General features: G+C 66.0%; 1 protein-coding gene across 1 annotated transcript; it reads right to left on the bottom strand.

Annotated features, from left to right (window-relative positions):
- Window positions 1–18: 18 nt before the first annotated feature.
- On the bottom strand, window positions 19–15,670 carry FER1L5 (fer-1 like family member 5). The gene is made up of 45 exons (XM_050715723.1): window positions 15,586–15,670; window positions 15,292–15,347; window positions 14,472–14,657; window positions 14,271–14,321; window positions 14,166–14,196; window positions 13,965–14,080; window positions 13,741–13,861; window positions 13,569–13,666; window positions 13,432–13,500; window positions 13,293–13,336; window positions 13,150–13,223; window positions 12,980–13,074; window positions 12,783–12,896; window positions 12,507–12,687; window positions 12,296–12,434; window positions 11,120–11,309; window positions 10,883–11,038; window positions 10,046–10,159; window positions 9,804–9,967; window positions 9,617–9,731; window positions 8,509–8,685; window positions 7,885–7,987; window positions 7,730–7,807; window positions 7,464–7,645; window positions 7,226–7,384; window positions 7,049–7,147; window positions 6,479–6,640; window positions 6,266–6,398; window positions 5,704–5,729; window positions 5,551–5,592; window positions 5,367–5,480; window positions 4,627–4,758; window positions 4,382–4,537; window positions 4,217–4,308; window positions 3,217–3,387; window positions 2,283–2,431; window positions 2,070–2,209; window positions 1,472–1,560; window positions 1,299–1,394; window positions 1,072–1,213; window positions 894–993; window positions 601–794; window positions 400–509; window positions 168–315; window positions 19–90 (listed from the first exon to the last, which is right to left on the bottom strand). The coding sequence occupies exons 1-45, from the start codon at window positions 15,668–15,670 to the stop codon at window positions 19–21; spliced, it is 5,265 nt and encodes a 1,754-aa protein (XP_050571680.1).
- Between the last annotated feature and the right edge of the window lie 813 nt (window positions 15,671–16,483).

The following is a 16,483-nucleotide window of genomic DNA, read 5'->3' as shown; positions in this document are numbered from 1 at the left end:
CCGAGCAGGGCTGGCCCGTCAGGGCTTGCTTGCACTGCCGAAGAGATGCCAGCCTTGCAGAGGGTTCACCAGCTTCATGGCCAAATAACCCTGCGGGGGGCAGAGAGGGGGGCTCAGGGGGGGCTCTGGGGCTGGCAGGGGGAGGGATCGGGGGGGACTGCGCTCACCGGAGCGGCATAGACGAAGGCGAGGATGAGGGCGAGGAGCAGCAGCAGGGCCAGCCCCAGCACGATGCGGCAGCGGTGCCGGTGCCAGAGGCCGTAGCGCAGGCTGCGCAGCGGTGCCTGCAGCCACAGGAACGACCACTCCGGCCGCCTGCAACGACACCCAGCTGGGGGCACCCACCGCCACCCCCCTGCACCCCTTTTTTTTGGGTGGGGGCTCCACATGGGGGCTTACATGGGTGGCTGTAGGGCCGGGTACATGTTGGGCTCCTCTCGCCCTTTCCCTGCCGGCCGCTCTTCTGCCTCTTTGGCCTTTAGCAGCTCCAGGCTCAGCTCCAGCTTACCCTGAAGGGGGGGATGGATTCAGGGGGTGGGGGCCGGGATTTGCGCCCCCCTCTCATCGCTGCCCACCCTTTCCCCACCCCTCCTGCTGTACCGAGAGGCGCCGCTTGCCACCCTCCTGCACCGTGCAGGGCCACCACCCCTTCACCCGCTTCTGCCGGAAAAGGGAGAGGTGGGGGGGTCCCCGCACCCCCCGCCAGGGCCAGCGGCTCGGCCGCGGCGTCAGGGCGCAGTCCTGGGGGCGCTGGGCTGGCTGCGGCAGCCGGCTGAGCTCCAGCTCCAGGACGCCTGCATGGGGGGGGGGAAAGCCAAAACGTGGGTGCCCACATCACTCGTGGGTGCCCCCCTCTGCCCCAGCAGCCGCCGGGCAGGGAGCTGGGGTCTCACCCAAAAAGTCATCGGCCGTGAACATGTCGTTGTCCCACACTTGGAGGATGAGCTTGGGGGGCAGCTTCTGCACCGTCTCGTCCAGGCTCCAAAAATGCTCCTAAATAGAGGGAAGGAAGGGTGGGTCGTGCTCGGTGCCCCCCCCAGCCCTGTGCCTGCCCCAGGGGGACCCCGGCACCTTTCGGGGCAGGACGCAGAGCCGCTCGGCCACCAGGTACTCGAAGCGGAAGACAAAGCGCCAGTTGAAGCTGCCGTCCCCTTGCAGCGAGCGGTAGTGCACGTCCGTCTTCTGCCTCTGCTCCTCCAGCCCGTCCAGCCACCTGCCATGCCCCGGGGGGACGGGATGTGGCTGTCACCCTTGTCCCTGGCCCTGCCACCGGGCCCCCGGCGGTGGCTGTGGCTCACCCGGTGACGTAGATGTCGCTCATCCTCTGCCCGGCCACGCTGGTGTCCCTCAGGTCCACGTCCTGCGTGTTCCACACCACGCAGCGCAGCTCATACCTGGAGGGGGACGGGGACGTGCCACCTCCCTCCCCCCTCCCCCAGGGGACGTCCCTGTCCCCCAGCGGGGTGCTCACCTCTGGGGTTTGCGGGGGGTGATGTCGACGGGGGGGCCAGGGGGCCCAAGGCTGGCAGGGAAGACGTCCACCCACATCTGCACCTTGCCCTGCACCGTGGGGCGGGGGGAGGCTGGTACCGGCACCCTTGTTCCTGTGCCACTGTCCCCCTCCATCCCAGGGTGTCCCCAATGTCCCTGCCACCTGCCCCCAGCATCCCCCCCCTTGGCCTGGTGTCCCTGTCACCCCAGGGTTCCCCTTATTCCCCCAGCACCCAACCAAGTCACCCCAGTGTCCCCATTGTGTATCCCTTTATGGCTCAGGGTCCCTATCTTACCCCCCTGCTGGTATCCCTGTCTGTCAGGGGGGTCCCTGTCACCCCAGGGTCCCCATCGTACTCCCTAGCATCCCTTCATGCCCTAAAGTCCCCATAACCCTTGGGTCCCTCCCCAGCCATGTCCCCATCACCCCAGGGTCCCCATCACCTCTCTTCAGCATCCCTCCCTGCCCAGGAGCCCCTGTCACTGTAGGGTCCTTGTCACCCCAGGGTCCCCACCTTCCCCCCGCCGTCCCTCTGTGCCCCAGGATCCCCGTCTCCCCGCTGTCCTGGCATCCGCACCTGCTCCAGCCCGGGCTGGGTGCTGTTGTAGAGCGTCCGCGTCTCGAGGTGCTCGGGGACGAGGCGACAGGCGCGGAGCACGTGCAGGGCCAGGCGCTCCCGGGGCGCCCCAGGGTGCCGGTGCGCAGGGGGGCCGCTCTCTGCAAGGCCGAGCCCTCGCACCACCGGAGGGGCCCCATGACCCCTCCCCAGCACCCCCGGACCCCGACGCACCGAAATGGCTGAGCAGGAAGGTGGAGCACCCGAAGGTGACGGCGGTGCCGTCGGTGCTGAATTCGGGTGCTGGCAGCCCCTGGGTGCAGGCGAAGTGCTCCAGAGCCCGGCTGGGGCTGAGCTGGTCCCTCCAGCGCCCAGGGCCGGCGCTGAGGGCACAGTGAAGGGGCTGGGGGCCGTGGTGTCCCCTCCCCAGCTCCCAGTGCCACTTGTTGTGCCCACCCCATAGCCCCGAGCCCGCATGATCCCTTTATGCCCATCCTTGTGCCAGCCCCATCTCCTTGTTCACATCTCCCTGTGCCCACCCAATCCCCCTGTCCACTTCCCCCTTGTGCCGCTGCCAGCTCCCTGTGCCTACTCTGTCCCCCTGCGCCCACCCCATCCCATGTCCTCGTGTCTGTGGGCCTCCCCTGCCCCATCTCCCTGGCCCCAATTCCCCTGTGCCCATCCCTGTGCCAGCCCCATCCTCATCCCCCTGCACCCATCCTCTTGTACCCACCCTGTCCCCCTCTACATGTGCCCATCCTGGTGCCTACCACATCCCATCTCCTTGTACCCATCCCCATGCCCACTGTCCCCATCTCCTGTCCCCATCCCCATGACCATCCCCATGTACCCCTTCATCCCCATCACCCCGTGCCCACCCTCCTGTGCCCTCCCCATCTCCTTGTCCCTATCCCTTTGTCCCCATCTCCTCAGCTCCATCCCCTCTGCCCTCCCAGCCTCCTTGTCCCCATCACCTTGTCCCCATCCCCATGTGCCCACCCTGTTGTGCCCTCCCCATCTCCTTGTCCCCATCTCCTTGTCCCCATTCCCCTGTGCCCGCTCCCTCCCCATCTCCCCACACTCAACCCCATGCCCCCACCCGTCCCTATTGCCCCGTCCCCCCCCAGGTCCCAGTGCCCCGGCGCCGTGCCCATCCTGGGGCACCCACGTGCGGTACAGGCGGGGCAACCCGCAGTGGGCACGGAAGCGGGACAGCAGCCGGTTCTCCAGGTCGATGGTGGTGCTGCCGATCTCCTGGTCGGGAGGCAGCAGGTCGTAGTCCAGCAGCGAGACCCGCAGGTCCTTCTCCAGAGGGATGGTGCCCGTCACCTCGAACATCCTGGCAGCACGGTGCCGTCAGCCCCGGGGACCAGCACCCATGGGCATGGGGACACCCAATCTTATGGGGACACCCAAGGGTATGGGGATACTCAAGGGCATGGGGACTCACTGGCACGAGAATGGGGACCTGCAGGCATGGACCTGCTGGCGTGGGGACTTGGTGGCGTGGGGAACTGGTGGGATGGGGACCTCCTGGCACAGGGACCTGCTAGCACGGGGACTTGGTGACATGATGGCCTGGATTGTATGGGGACCCACCAGAATGGGGAATGGGGACTTCCTGGCATGGGGACCTGCTGGCATGGGAAATGGGGATCTGGTGGCACAAGGGTGTACTGGCATGGGAAGTAGGGTACAAGAATGGGGACCTAAAGGCATGGGGACCTGCTGGCCAAGGGACTTGGTGGCATGGTGACCTGGTGTTATGGAGACCTGTGGGCACTGGGAATGGGGCATCTGGTGGCACGGGGACCTGCTGGTATGGAGGCCCAGTGGCATGAGGACCTGCTGGCATGAGGGATAGGGATGTGGTGGCACAGGAACCCTCCAGCATGAGGAACAGGGACCCAGTGACATGGAGCCCTGCTGGCAGAGGAACTGGGGACAAGGTGGCATGAGGACCTGACAGCTTGGGGACCCAGTGGCACAGGGACCAGGTGGCATGAGGAATGGGGACCTAATAGCTTGGGGACCTGTTGGCACCTGGACCTGGTGGCACGAGGAATGGGGACCCACCAGCACGGACCCTCATGGGACACCTCACCTGGGTGCCAGCCTGGTGCCACCCAGCAGTGGCAGTGCCACCAAGCCACCCGCGCTGGCCCTACCTGCCGAAAACTGGCTCCACGGTGTTGGGCACGTACTGGTCCCGCTGGCCCAGCGTCTTCGCCCCCAGCGAGACGCGGATGTAGGGGTCACACTGGCAGCGGTGGGGGGGACATCAGGGTGACCCAGGGGGACATGGGGTGCGGGGGACACAGGGGTGGCCTTACCAGCCCATTTCGGTCACGAGGGGACAGGTCGAAGGCGCGGACGACGTAGATGCGCACCAGGCACTGCTGGGGCTGGCTGGGGGGCAGCTCCTGGAAGTGGCGTGGTGGGGGGGGCACCCCAGGGTCCTCGGGCAGGGGGTAGAGATGGAAAAGCCCCTGGAGGTGGGGGGGGACAGCCCAGCTGTGCACCCCGAGGTGCCCTGGCCCCGCGTTTGGGGTCCCCAGGGGACACCGTGGGCTCTCACCTTGAACTCGCCCACGGGCACAGGGTCCTCCCCGGCCCCCAGTGGCCCCCCCGGCTGGTAGAGAGGAAAGGTCTGGCAGAAATCCTGCAGCCCCTCGAATTCGGGCACTGCCTCCAGCTCGCAGCTGTAAACCTGGGGGCACGGAGGTGGCTGGTGCGGCTGGCACTGTCCCCATCGCTGTCCTCGTCCTTGTCCCCAGCCCCAGCTCAGCCCCATCCCTGTCTTGGTGCTTCTCTCCATCCAGTCCCCGTCCCCTTCTTTCTTCTTGTCCCCATCCCAAGCCTTGTCCCCATCTCCATCCCACCTTCCTTCCTGTCCCTGTCCTTGTCCTCATCTTGTCTTCATCCCTGTCCCCATCCCCAGCCTTGTCCCCATCCCACTGCCTTCCTCATCACCGTCCCATCTTTGTCTCCATCCTGTCCCTGTCCTCATCTCTTCATCCTTGTTCCCCGCCTAGTCCCTGTCCCCTCCCCATCTTTATTTCTGTCCCCTCCCCATCCTTATTCCTGTCCCTGTCCTTGTCTTGTATTCATTCCTGTCCCCATCCCTGTCCCTGTCCCCATCCCATCCCCTTCTTCATCACTTTTCCTGTTCCTGTCCCCATCCCAATCACTGTTCCTAATGCAACCCCATCTCTGTCCCAATCCCCTTATCCCCATCCTATTCCCATCTCTGTTTTCATCCCCATCTTTGTCCTTGTCCCCTCCCCATCCCTATCCTAGTCCCCTGCCCCAGCCCACCTTCAGGCTGTCCCCGTGTGTCCCCCGGTGGCTCTTTGCTGTGTCCCCCATGGCCGCATAGAATTTGCTCCACCAGTCTCCTTCTTCCTCATCCTCTTCCTCCCTCTCCGCAGCCTGGTGGGGAGCAGGGTGAGGCAGGGAGGGGCAGCCCCGGTGCCCTTGGTGGCCCTCTTCCCGTGCCCACCTTGTCCGTAGCCCCCTTCTCAGCGGTGATCTTGGGCAGCATCTGCAGGGAGCAGAGGGGACACCTGGGGAATGGAGGTGGGGGGCCGGGGACCCTGCTGTGGGGCCAGTGCTGCCAGGACTGGGGCTTAGGGGGGGCAGGGGGGGGACTCACCTGAGCGATCCTGTCCCAGGCAGCGGCTGTGTGGGGAGAGGGGAAAGAAATCATCCCAGAGAGGGGAAGAGACGGGCAGGGATGGGAAGGGATGAGGAAGGGATGGGATGGGATGGGATGGGATGGGATGGGATGGGATGGGATGGGATGGGATGGGATGGGATGGGATGGGAAGGGGTGGGAAAGGGGTGGGAAAGGGGTGGGAAGGGATAAGAAGTGATGAGAAAGGATGGGGAAGGAATAAGAAGGGATGGGGAAGGGATGAGAACGGTTGGGAAGGGATGGGGAAAGGATGGGAAGGGATGGGAAGGGTTGGGGAAGGGATAGGAAGAAATGGGGAAGGGAGGTACCCGGTATGGGGAAGGGATGGGAAGGGATGGGGAAGGGAGGGGGAAAGGATGGGGAAGGGACGGGAAGAGAAGTACCAGGGATGGGGAAGGGGCTACCAGGGAGAGGGCAGGCATGGGGCAGGAGGGTGCCAGGGATGCGCAGGGGCAGGGCAGGGCTGTACCAGGGCCAGGGCTCGCTGGGGAGGCACCGGGTCCAGACGGCCGCCCCCCACCGTCGGGCTGGCAGCAGAAGCGCCCCAGGCCCCGCACGCACGCCTGCCCCACCTCGGGCCGGTACCCGAACCCCTGCGTGTCCAGCACCCGCAGCCGGAGGGGGGGCACATACTCCTCCTCCGCTGGCAGGTGCTGGGGCCAAACCTCGCCGTCACCCTGGGTGCCGCCGGCAGCACCCACGGGTGGGCTGCCCCCCGTCCCCGCACCCTCACCAGCGGCAGCAGGAAGGCGTTGATGGGGAAGTTGGGGTTGGCGGCGAGGTCGGCGATGGGGGGCGTGCGCAGGACCTGGCCCCCGCACTGCACCTCCAGGTGGGGGGCGCGCACGGGCAGGAGGGAGCGGCCGCGCAGCCCCCGCAGCCCCCACGCCAGCACCTGCGGGGGTCCCGCGTGGCTCCTGTCACCCCCCGGCACCCATTCACCCCCTGCCCTTGCCGCTATCCCGTCTCCATCCTTTTCTTCATCCCTGTCCTTGTCCCCAGTCCCTTCTTCATCGCTGCCCCATCTCCTCTCAGTCTCCATCCCTGACCTTGTCCCCATCCCATTTCCATTTCCATGTCCCATTCCTATTTCCCCACCCCTGTCCCAATCTTGTCCCAGTCCTGTGCCCATCCCAGTCCCCATCCCATCTCCATCCCAGTCCCCATCCTGTTCTCTTCCCTGTCCCCGTCCCTGCCCTGTCCTCATCCATATCCTTCTCCCCAGCCACCCCGTTCTCCCCCAAACCTCCTCCCACCCCATCTCCCTCCCTGTCCCCATCCCTGTCCCTGTCCCCGGGGTCACCTCGAGTGCCACCAGCCGCAGGAGGGGCCGGATGCCCAGGGGGACGCTGAAGGTGCCGTCCCTCCACGGCGGGGTGCTGAGCTGCGCCAGGGCCCCCTCCTGATGGGGTTGGGGGGCACGAGAACGATGGGGACAGGTTCCGGGTGCCCCCACGCCACCCCCCCGCCCACCCCTCACCTCAGCCTCATGCAGCAGCTCGAAGGCAGCCAGCAGCTCCCCCGCCGGCCCTCCCGGCCCCTCCAGCGGGTAACGTCGCAGCCGGGGGGGCTGCCGGTGCCCCGGATCCAGCCACACAAGCGGGGTGCACACGCACCTCCCCAGGAAGCTGCCAGCACCCTGCAAAGCAGCACCAGGGCATGGGTGCCCCCCACCCATGAGTGTCCCCCACCCATGGGTGCCTCCCCCCCTGCCGTACCTCTCCTTCTTGGTCAAACACCTCCACCACCACAGCTGGGGGCTCGTCACGGACCCCCCGGGGGTCCCCGTAAAGCAGCACCCGGTGGAAGAGCAGCGCCTGGTCCCAGCGCGGGTCCAGGGTGTGGGTGAGCACCCGGGTGCTCTGGCTGACGTGCACGAAGGACACGTGGGCGACGGGGTCTGCGGGAGCGGCACCCACTGTCAGCACCCCGGGGTGCCTGCTGGGGGGGTCCGGGGTGCCGGGGAGGGGTGGGGGGGTCCCACCTGCCGTGGCCTTGGTGCCGTGGGGCACCAGCTCCAGCGCCTGGAAGAGGTAGCAGCGCAGCTGGAAGTAGCTGGGCCCTGTGGGAGAGGCAGGGGGTGGCAGGGGGTCCTGTAGCCCCCCCGGGACCCTCCCCTCCCAGCAGCCTGGGGCTCACGCTGGAAGGTGCAGAGGATGAGGGGCATGGGCTGCTGCGGGTGTCCCTGGCCCCTGGTCCCTGCTGCCGGCTGCTCGCCCTCCAGCACTGCCGCCTCCGTGCCCTGTGGGGTTGGGATGTGGGGCAAGGGGTCAGCCTTCCCCTGATGCCCCCATGTCCCCTGTCCCTACATCCCTGGGTCCCGTTGTGACTCCCCCTGTCACCCCCATGTCCCCCTGTCCCTGCATCCCAATGTCCCTGGGTTCTGCTGTCCCCATATCCTGCTATCCCCGTGTTCCCTTGTCCCTGCATCCCCCATCCCTGCATCCCTCTCTCCCTCCATCCCTTCCTCCCTTTGTCCATCCCTCTGCCCTGCATCCCTGTCCCTCCATTTCACCATCCCTGTGTCCCTCTGTCCCTCCCTTTATCCCTGTCCCTCCATCCCTGTGTCCATCCCTCTGTCCTTGCATCCATCCATCCCTCTGTCCCTCCCTCCCTCCATCACCCCATCCCTTTCCCCCTCTGTCCCCCCATCCCACCACGCCCTGCCGCCCCCCACCCTCACAGCCCCCTCCCCAGCACCCCGTCCCCGTTGCCCCCTCCCCAGCTCCCCCTTCCCACGGTGGCGGCCGGGTGCTGCGGTACCGGGGAGCCCTCTAGGAGGAAGAGGGGGGCTACGGATGAGGACTGCGATGGCACCATGCGCCGGTGCCAGCAGCGCCGCCGGCACAGGTCCCCAGCGCGGGGCCGCAGGTGGAAGCGGCAGCCCCACAGGGTCGCGTACTCCCACGCCTCGTCCGCCGCCGGCGCTTCGGGGCTGTGCTGCGGGGACACGTGGCACGCAGGGGACGGTGGCACGGGGAGCAGATGGGGATGCTCAAGGCAGGGCACTGGTGGCCATATGCTTGTCTCTGCCACCTCATCCCTGCCACCTTGTTCTTGTCACCCCCCATCCTGTCACCTCCCTTCCCTGCCACCCTGTCCCTGCCCCCCCCTTCACATCATCCCCATCCCGTCACCCCCATCCCTGCCATCCCCATCCCCTCCACCCCATCCTCAGCACCCCCAATCCTGCCACCCCATTCCTGCCACCCTCCTACCTGCCACCCTGTCCCGGCCACCCAATCCTTGTCACCCCCATCCCATCACCCCCTTCCTTGCCACCTTATCCCTGCCACCCCCAACCTTGCCACCCCATCCCTGTGAACCCATCCCAGTGACCCCATCCCTGCCACCCCCATCCCTGCCATCCCATCCCTGCCATCCCACTCCTTCTACCCCCACCCTGTCACCCCCATCCCTGTCACCCTGTCCCCACTGCCCCAACCAGCTGGAGGAAGGTGGCCACGTCCTGCTCCTGTCCCTGGGCGCTGGGCTCCCTGCGGCGGGTGCGCAGCCACCGCCGTCGCCGGTGTGTGTGGTACGTCTTCTCGGCGGGGTGCCATGCCAGTGGGGGGCTGCCAGGTGCTGCGCTCACCCCGTACTCCCAGCCTGTGCCACCCAGGTGTCCTTGTCACCTCTGCCACCACCACCCTCCCCATGGTACCCGCTGGGGATGCCCACTCACCGGCCTCATCTACAGCCCCCGCCACGTCCACCCGCCAGCCGTCGGTGATGTGCCAGCCTTGGGGACAAGCCACCTCATCCTTGGGGGGCACTGCTGCACCAGCCTGCGTCAGGTGGGAGCTGAGCCCTGGTGTGCTGGTGTCACTCCAGTGACATCCCTGGTGTCCCTGTGTCACCCCTCACTCACGGCATCAGTGTTGGCCATGGCAGCAGGTCCCCAGTCCCCGCCGGGCTGCCGGCTCTCATTCTCGTAGACCTCCTCCAGCACCTTGCCCAGGTTGGCCTCGGTGTCCAGCAGCAGCCTGGGGACAGGAACAAGCCGGTGTCACCTCCCCATCCCCTCCAGCTCAGCGCAGGGTCCCCAGGGTGCTCACCGCCGCGGTGGCTCCACAGCCCAGGGTCCGTCCCAGCGCCAGCCCTTGGGGGGCCGGATCCGGTGGCGGGGCAGCCCTGCTTTGCCAGTGATGTCGGAGAAGCTGGGGCGCCCCGGCAGCCCCCTCCCGCTCCACTTGCCCAGGAGCTTCGTTTGGTTTTCATACTGCAGCAAGACCAGGGTGGGGGGCTCAGGGGGACGTCGGGGATGTCCCCATGTCACCGTGTCCCTCCCAGTGCTCACCGTCTCGGCATAGATGCGCAGGGTGCCCTCCAGGCACCGCGGCAGGTCCCGGCTCTCAGCCACGTGCCCCAGCCACAGCCGGACACGGAGCTGGGCATGGATGTGGCCCGAGGCCTGGGGGACATGGGGGACATGGGGACATGGGACTTACGGGAGATGTGGGGGGACATGGGGGATATGGGAGACAGGGGGGAGGATGTGGGGGGTGTGGGGGACATGGGAGACATGAGGGAACATGGGGGAAGTGGGGAGACATGGGGGAACACGGGGGATCTCTGGGACATGGGAGATGTGGTGGGGACATGGGAGATGTGGATGGACATGGGGGACAGAGGGCATATGGGGAAGTGGGGTGATATGGGGGACACAGGAGATGTGGGGGGACATGGGGGATGTCGGGGACATGGGAGACATGGGGGGGGACATGGGAGAAGTGGACGGACATGGGGGACATGGGGAGATACAGACAAGGCACAAATGGAACAGAGGGGACGTGGAGGAGACATGGCGGGGACAGGAGGAGCATGGAGGGGATGTGGAGGGGACACAGAGGGGACACAAAGGCAGCATGGAGAGGACATGGAGATGACATGGTTGGGGCATGGCGGGGAGATAGAGCGGAACTGGAGGGGATGTGGAGGGGATGTGGAGGGTACATAGATGGGACATGGAGGGGAAGTGAAAGTGACAGGGAGGTGACATTGATGGGACACTGAGGGGACATGGAGGGGATGTGGAAGTGACATGGAGGTGACACTGGTGGGACACAGAGGGGACACACAAAGGGGACACCGAGGGGACACGGCGGGGACGTGGGACACCCACGCTGCCCCCTACCCCCAAGAAGAGGGTCTGGGTCCGGCCGCAGAGCCTCCCGCAGGCAGCACGGCCGTGGGGTGAGAACACCAGGCAGTGCGTGGGGATGCGGGCACAGGCCACCCGCCGTGGCCCGCTCAGCAGCCACAGCAGCACGTCAGGGACACCGGCCTGCGGCTGGGGACGGGACAGGGCTGAGGGCAAAGCCCCAGGGCCAGGCACTGGAGAGGGGCCTCGAATTTGGGGCCTTCCCCTCACCTCGGCCGCCAGCGCGGCCACGCGGCCTAGCCAGGCCTCGGCCTCAGGTAGCAGCGCGGCCCAGCCACCGCGCGGGGGGCCGGCGGTCGCCGCCGCGGCCATGAGGCGCAGCAGGTGCAGGCGGGCAGCACGCAGCTCCGTGTCCAGCGGCGTTTTGGGGAGCTGCGCCTCCAGCACTGGCAGTGCCACTCTGCCAGATTGGGGACACCGGGATGGGGACAGCGGGGGGCATGCCGGGGATGCTTGCCCACAGAACTGCCCCATTTTGCACCAAAATGCCACGTTTCCAGCCCAGAAGTGTGCTGTTTTCCCACATAAATGCCACTTTTCTGCCCCTGAGATGTTTTGTTTCCTCCTAAAATGTTCAATTTACACCACAAAAGTGCCCCATTTTCCCTCAGATATGCCCCATTTCCCCCAGATATGCCCCATTTCCTCCCCCCCACATATCCCATTTTCCACTAGAAATGTACTATGTCCCCCTAAAATGTCCTATTTCTACCCCGGAAGTGCCCCATATTCTCCCAGAAATACCCCTTCTACTTCCAGATATGCCCCGTTTTCCCCCTATGTCTCATTTCTACCCCAGAACTTCCCCATTTTCCCCCAGATATGCTCCATTTCCCCCTAAAATGCCCTGTTTCTCCCCAGAATTTTCCTGTTCCCCCTCAAATATCTAATTTTCACCCCAAATTGCCCCATTCACCCATAGATATGCCCCATTTTCCCCCATAAGTCCCATTTCCACCCCAGAAATTCCCCATATTCCACCCAGTGCCCCATTTCCCCCCCAAATACCCATTTTGTCCCCCAAACATCCAATTTTTATCCCCAAATGACCCACTTTTTTCCCTCCAATGCCCCATTTCCCCCAAAAAATGCCCCAGTGCAGCTCAGCGGGTGCTGGGTTCCCCTCCATGTCCCACCACCAGCACCCTGGGGGCTGCTGGGGGGCTGCCAGTGGGGATGTCTCAGGGGTGCTGCACCCTGGGGGACCCATGGGCCACCCATGGGTGCTCACCTGCAGTCCCGTGCCAGCTCCCGGAGCAGCCTCCTCCCGGCGTCCCCGCAGGTGGCCGTCCCCGCATCCCGCAGCGCGGCCACGTTTCCCTCCTGTGGAGCTCACCGCTGCCCAAAAGCCGCCTGCGCTAGGTGCTCGCCCCCCGCCTCCCCCACCCATGGGTGCTCACCAGCCTCCGGGCCATGTTCTGCAGCAGGTTCGTGGCGTCCCAGCGGAGGCCAGCGTCCTCCCAAATGGAGGTGACGGCCACCACCGGCTTGGCGTCGTACCAGGGCAGGTAGTGGTAGCGATTGCCTGTGTCCGCAGTGGGATCAGCATCCTTGTGGTGACCCCGGGGGGGGGGACAGGGGTGTCCCCTGCGCTCACCATCAAAGAGGGGGTGGCCGTGCGGGGTGGCAGAGGCAGCGGGGTAGCACGTGGGGTCACCGGTGTCCCCGTAGTTGCCGATGCTGAGCTCGAAGCGCAGCAGCTCGGATGCGGGTGCCAGCATGGTGGCCGAGTAAAACACCCCGCACAGCCCGAAGCGGCGGCACTGGGGCAGGAGGCGCTGGGGATAAAAAAGCCAAAACCCCTCAAATAAATACTGCTCCCCCCCTATTAAAAAGCAAAAGCCCCATCAGTGGCATGGCACCGTGTCCCCACCTGCACGCGGGCGATGTCCTCGGGGGCGATGGTGTCCTGCTGGCGCCCATCCGGGCTCCCGGTGTGGGTGCTGAGCTCCAGTAGCACCCGGCCCCGGTATGCAACCCTGGTTTCCTGCAAAATAAAGGGGGGGGAGCAGCTGGGGGCTGGTGTCCCCCCCCAGCATGGGTGCTACTCCCCCCCCCCACTGCACTCACGCTGGGGGTGCTGGGTCTCCTGGCAGGATCCGGCCGAGGGCCGTAGAAGGGGAGGAAGCTGGGTCCAAAGCAGGGTAAGAAGCCAGAGACCCCCCCTGGGAGCAAAAAAGGGGGTTCAGTGGGGGGGGAAGAAGGTGCTTGGGACCCCCCCGAGGTTGGACCCCGCTCACCTTGAAGCTCGGCACCAGCAGAGGAGATTTGGGAGAGGTGCAGGGTGGCGGTGCCCAGGACCTTGGCGCGGGACCTACAGGTGGCAGCGATGGGTGGGGGGTGATGCCGGGGGCCCCCCCAAATTGGGGAGCACCCCACTTACCCACTGATGATGGCCAGCTCGATGGCATCACAGACAGGAGGCAGCTGCCGGACAGAAAAATATTGGGGGGAAAGGACAGTGTTAATTAATAAGGGTTTTAATGGGGGTCCCCACCTGGGGGGTGCGGGGGGCACCTCACCCGCAGCGGGAAGAAGAGCACCTCGTTCCATGCAGGGTTGGCATCGGGGGGCATCACCCGGGTGCAGAGCTGGGGAGGGGACACAGAAATCATCCCCCGCCCACCGCCAGCACCTGTGGGTGCTCCCCACCACCCACCGTCCTGCCGGCGAAGCTGGCTTGCACCGCCGCCGCCACGAAGCCCCGCTTGCCGCCGGCCGGTAGCACTGCCGGGAGGTACGGCCGGGTCGGTTCCTCTGCATCGGGGAGGGGGGACAAGTGGGTACAGGGACACCCGGTGACACCCGTGTCCCCCATCCCCGTGGCGCACCCTGGGGCAGGTCCTCGGCGCGGTAGACGCGGAGCTGGAGCGTGGCCACGCACGGGGTGAGCGGCGAAGGCTGCAGGAGGTTGGCCTCCACCTCCTCGCTCCCCGCTGGTTCCTCTGGCTCCTGGCGTGGAGGGAAAAAATAACCCAAAATCAAAAATAATAATTAAAAAAAAAATCACAGGTGCACACTAGGGGGGTTTCAGGGTGCTGGGCACGGTGCTCACCGCCACAGGCTCGCCAGCGCGGAGGACAGCCAGGCTGACGCGGAGGTAGCCGCAGGACCCGGCCTCGGGGCGCCGGGGGTGCTGCAGGCTCAGCCACTTCCAGCTCAGCCTGCGACCTGCCGCGGGGACACCCGTGTCACCTCCCCGGGGCGTGGTGACACCCCAAGGGGGCACCCACCGCCCCACGGGGGGCTCACCTACCGGGTGCATTGTAGATGGTGCCGACGTCCAGCTGCGGGGAAGCAAAAAGGGAGGAAAATGGCTAAAATGGGGTTTTTCACCCCGTTTCCCTGCTGCCAGCCTCACCTTGAAGGCGCCGATGGTGGCCTCAGCGCGGATGGCCCGGGAGTTGAGAACCTGTGGGGTTGGGGACAATGTCAGCGGCCACCCAGTTGTCACCGTCCCCACAGGTGCCACCGGCCCCGACCTGGACATGGATGGGCACTGCTGCCAGCTGGACAGGCGTTAGGTGGAAATGCTGGGAAAACACCTAGAATTGGGCAAAACTGTGAGCGTGGTGGTGGGCGGGGGGGACACCGGCGGGTCCCCATCCCCTGGGGCCACCTCATTGTAGTAGGGGTTGTTCCCCACACGGATCCTGGTCCTGAAGCGGTGCTCGCCGATGAGGACCGTCACCACCGGCTTGATGTCATTCCCCTGCAGCTGGTGGCCCTCGATCACCCTCACTCGTACCTACGGGACACGTGGGGACATGGTGGCCACTGTTTGGGACACCGCCCTGGGTGCCACCGCACCCTTGGGTGCCCTACCTGGAAATCCTCCTTCCTCCCCGTCGCGGGCTTAACGTTGTGGCGTGGTGGCCCCCGTGGCACCCCGATGGCTGTCCCCACCACCGGGGAGAGGCATGGGGGTGACAGGCAGGGTGCCCTCCATCCCTGCTGGTGTGGCACGGTGTCCCCTGCTGCCACCTGGCTGTGGGGGACGTAGGAGCAGCGGACAGTGACAGTGGCCCCCGTGGGACGTCCCCGAAGGTCCAGCAGCGGGAGGTGGCTGAGGGCGAGCGGCAGCCCGGGCTCCTCTGCCAGCCGGCCCAGTGGCACCGTGGTGGCACCCAGATCCCTGGGGGGACAGGGACGGTGAGCACAGCCAGCCTGGGGACAGCACCCTGCAGTGCCCACCCATGGGTGCCACTCACCCCTGGGGTGCTGGCTGGCCCCAGTGCCGGAGGCGCAGGGCCAGGCTGGCTGAGGGACGCAGGGGACGGGTGCCCAGCGGCCACACCAGTGTCTGCGGGGCAGGTGACAGCAGTCAGCAGGGTGGCATGAGTGTCCCCATGCCACTGCTGGCTGTCCCCATGCCACGTCACCTCGTTCCAGGTGGGGTTGCGCTCTGCCGGCACAACCCGGGTGCTCCTGGGGACACCTGGGGGGGGGGGACAGGAGGGACAGTGGCAGCAGCCTGCATTGGGGATGTTGAGGTGGCACTGTCCCTGTCCCCGCACGCTGTCCCCACGTGTGGCTGGCACCGTCCCGTCACATGAGGATGCTCGATGCCATCCCGTCCCGTGATGATGACCGATGCCACCCCATCCCACGAGGATGGCCAACGCCAACCCATCTCATGGGGACGGCCACCGCGGTGTCCCCCTGCCCCCCGGTACCTCTGAAGCGGGCGGACACGTGGATGCCGGGCCCGGCGCCCGTGGCTGCTGGGATGTGGGCGCTGGCCACCAGCAGCCGCAGCATGGCTGTGTCCCCGTGCTGTGTCCCTGTGTTGTGTCCCCGTGCCACCGAGTGACTGTCACCACGGCGCTGCCACCGGTCTGTGTTCTGGAACGACACCACATGCGCTGCGGTGGGGACAGGCAGGGACACTGCTGCTGTCAGCGGGTGTCCCTGTGTCACCAGGTACCTCTGCCGCCGTGCACTCATGTCACCCTGTGCCATGTCCATGCGTGGCCATGTCACTGTGCTGTGTCACTTTCTGCGTGTCCCTGTGTCCCTGCATCACGGCGTAACCCATCTGTGCATACCTGTGTCACTGCGTCCCCATGTCCCTGTGTCCCCATGTCTTAGTGTCCCACGTCACTGAGTCCATGTGCCCCATGTCACCGCATCCCCATGTCTGTGTCCCCATGTCCCTATGTGCGTGTGCCCCTTGTCACTACATGCCTGTGCCTGTTCCTGTGTCCTCATGCTCACGTGCCCCCATGTCCCCATGTCTGTGTGTCCTTGTGTCCCCACATCCATGTGCCCCAAGTCACCGTGTCCTTGTGTCCTCACTTCCACGTGCCCCATGTCCCCATGTCCCCATATCCTTGAGTCCGCACATACATGTGCCCCAAGTCACTGTGTCCCCATGTCCCCATGTCACTGTCCCCACATCTATGTGCTCCATGTCCCCGTGTCCCCACACCCATGAGCCCCATGTCCCCACCTCCCCATACCCCTGTGTCCCCACATCCATGTGTCCCCGTGTCCCTGTGTCCCCATGTCCCCATGTCCTAGCGTTCCCACATCCGTGTGCTCGGTGCCACCTCACCCCCATGTCCCCATGTC

Source organism: Cygnus atratus, chromosome 27 (assembly GCF_013377495.2).
Source record: "Cygnus atratus isolate AKBS03 ecotype Queensland, Australia chromosome 27, CAtr_DNAZoo_HiC_assembly, whole genome shotgun sequence".
In the NCBI taxonomy this organism is placed as follows: Eukaryota; Metazoa; Chordata; class Aves; order Anseriformes; family Anatidae; genus Cygnus; species Cygnus atratus.
This window is presented reverse-complemented; position numbering and strand designations above follow the sequence as displayed.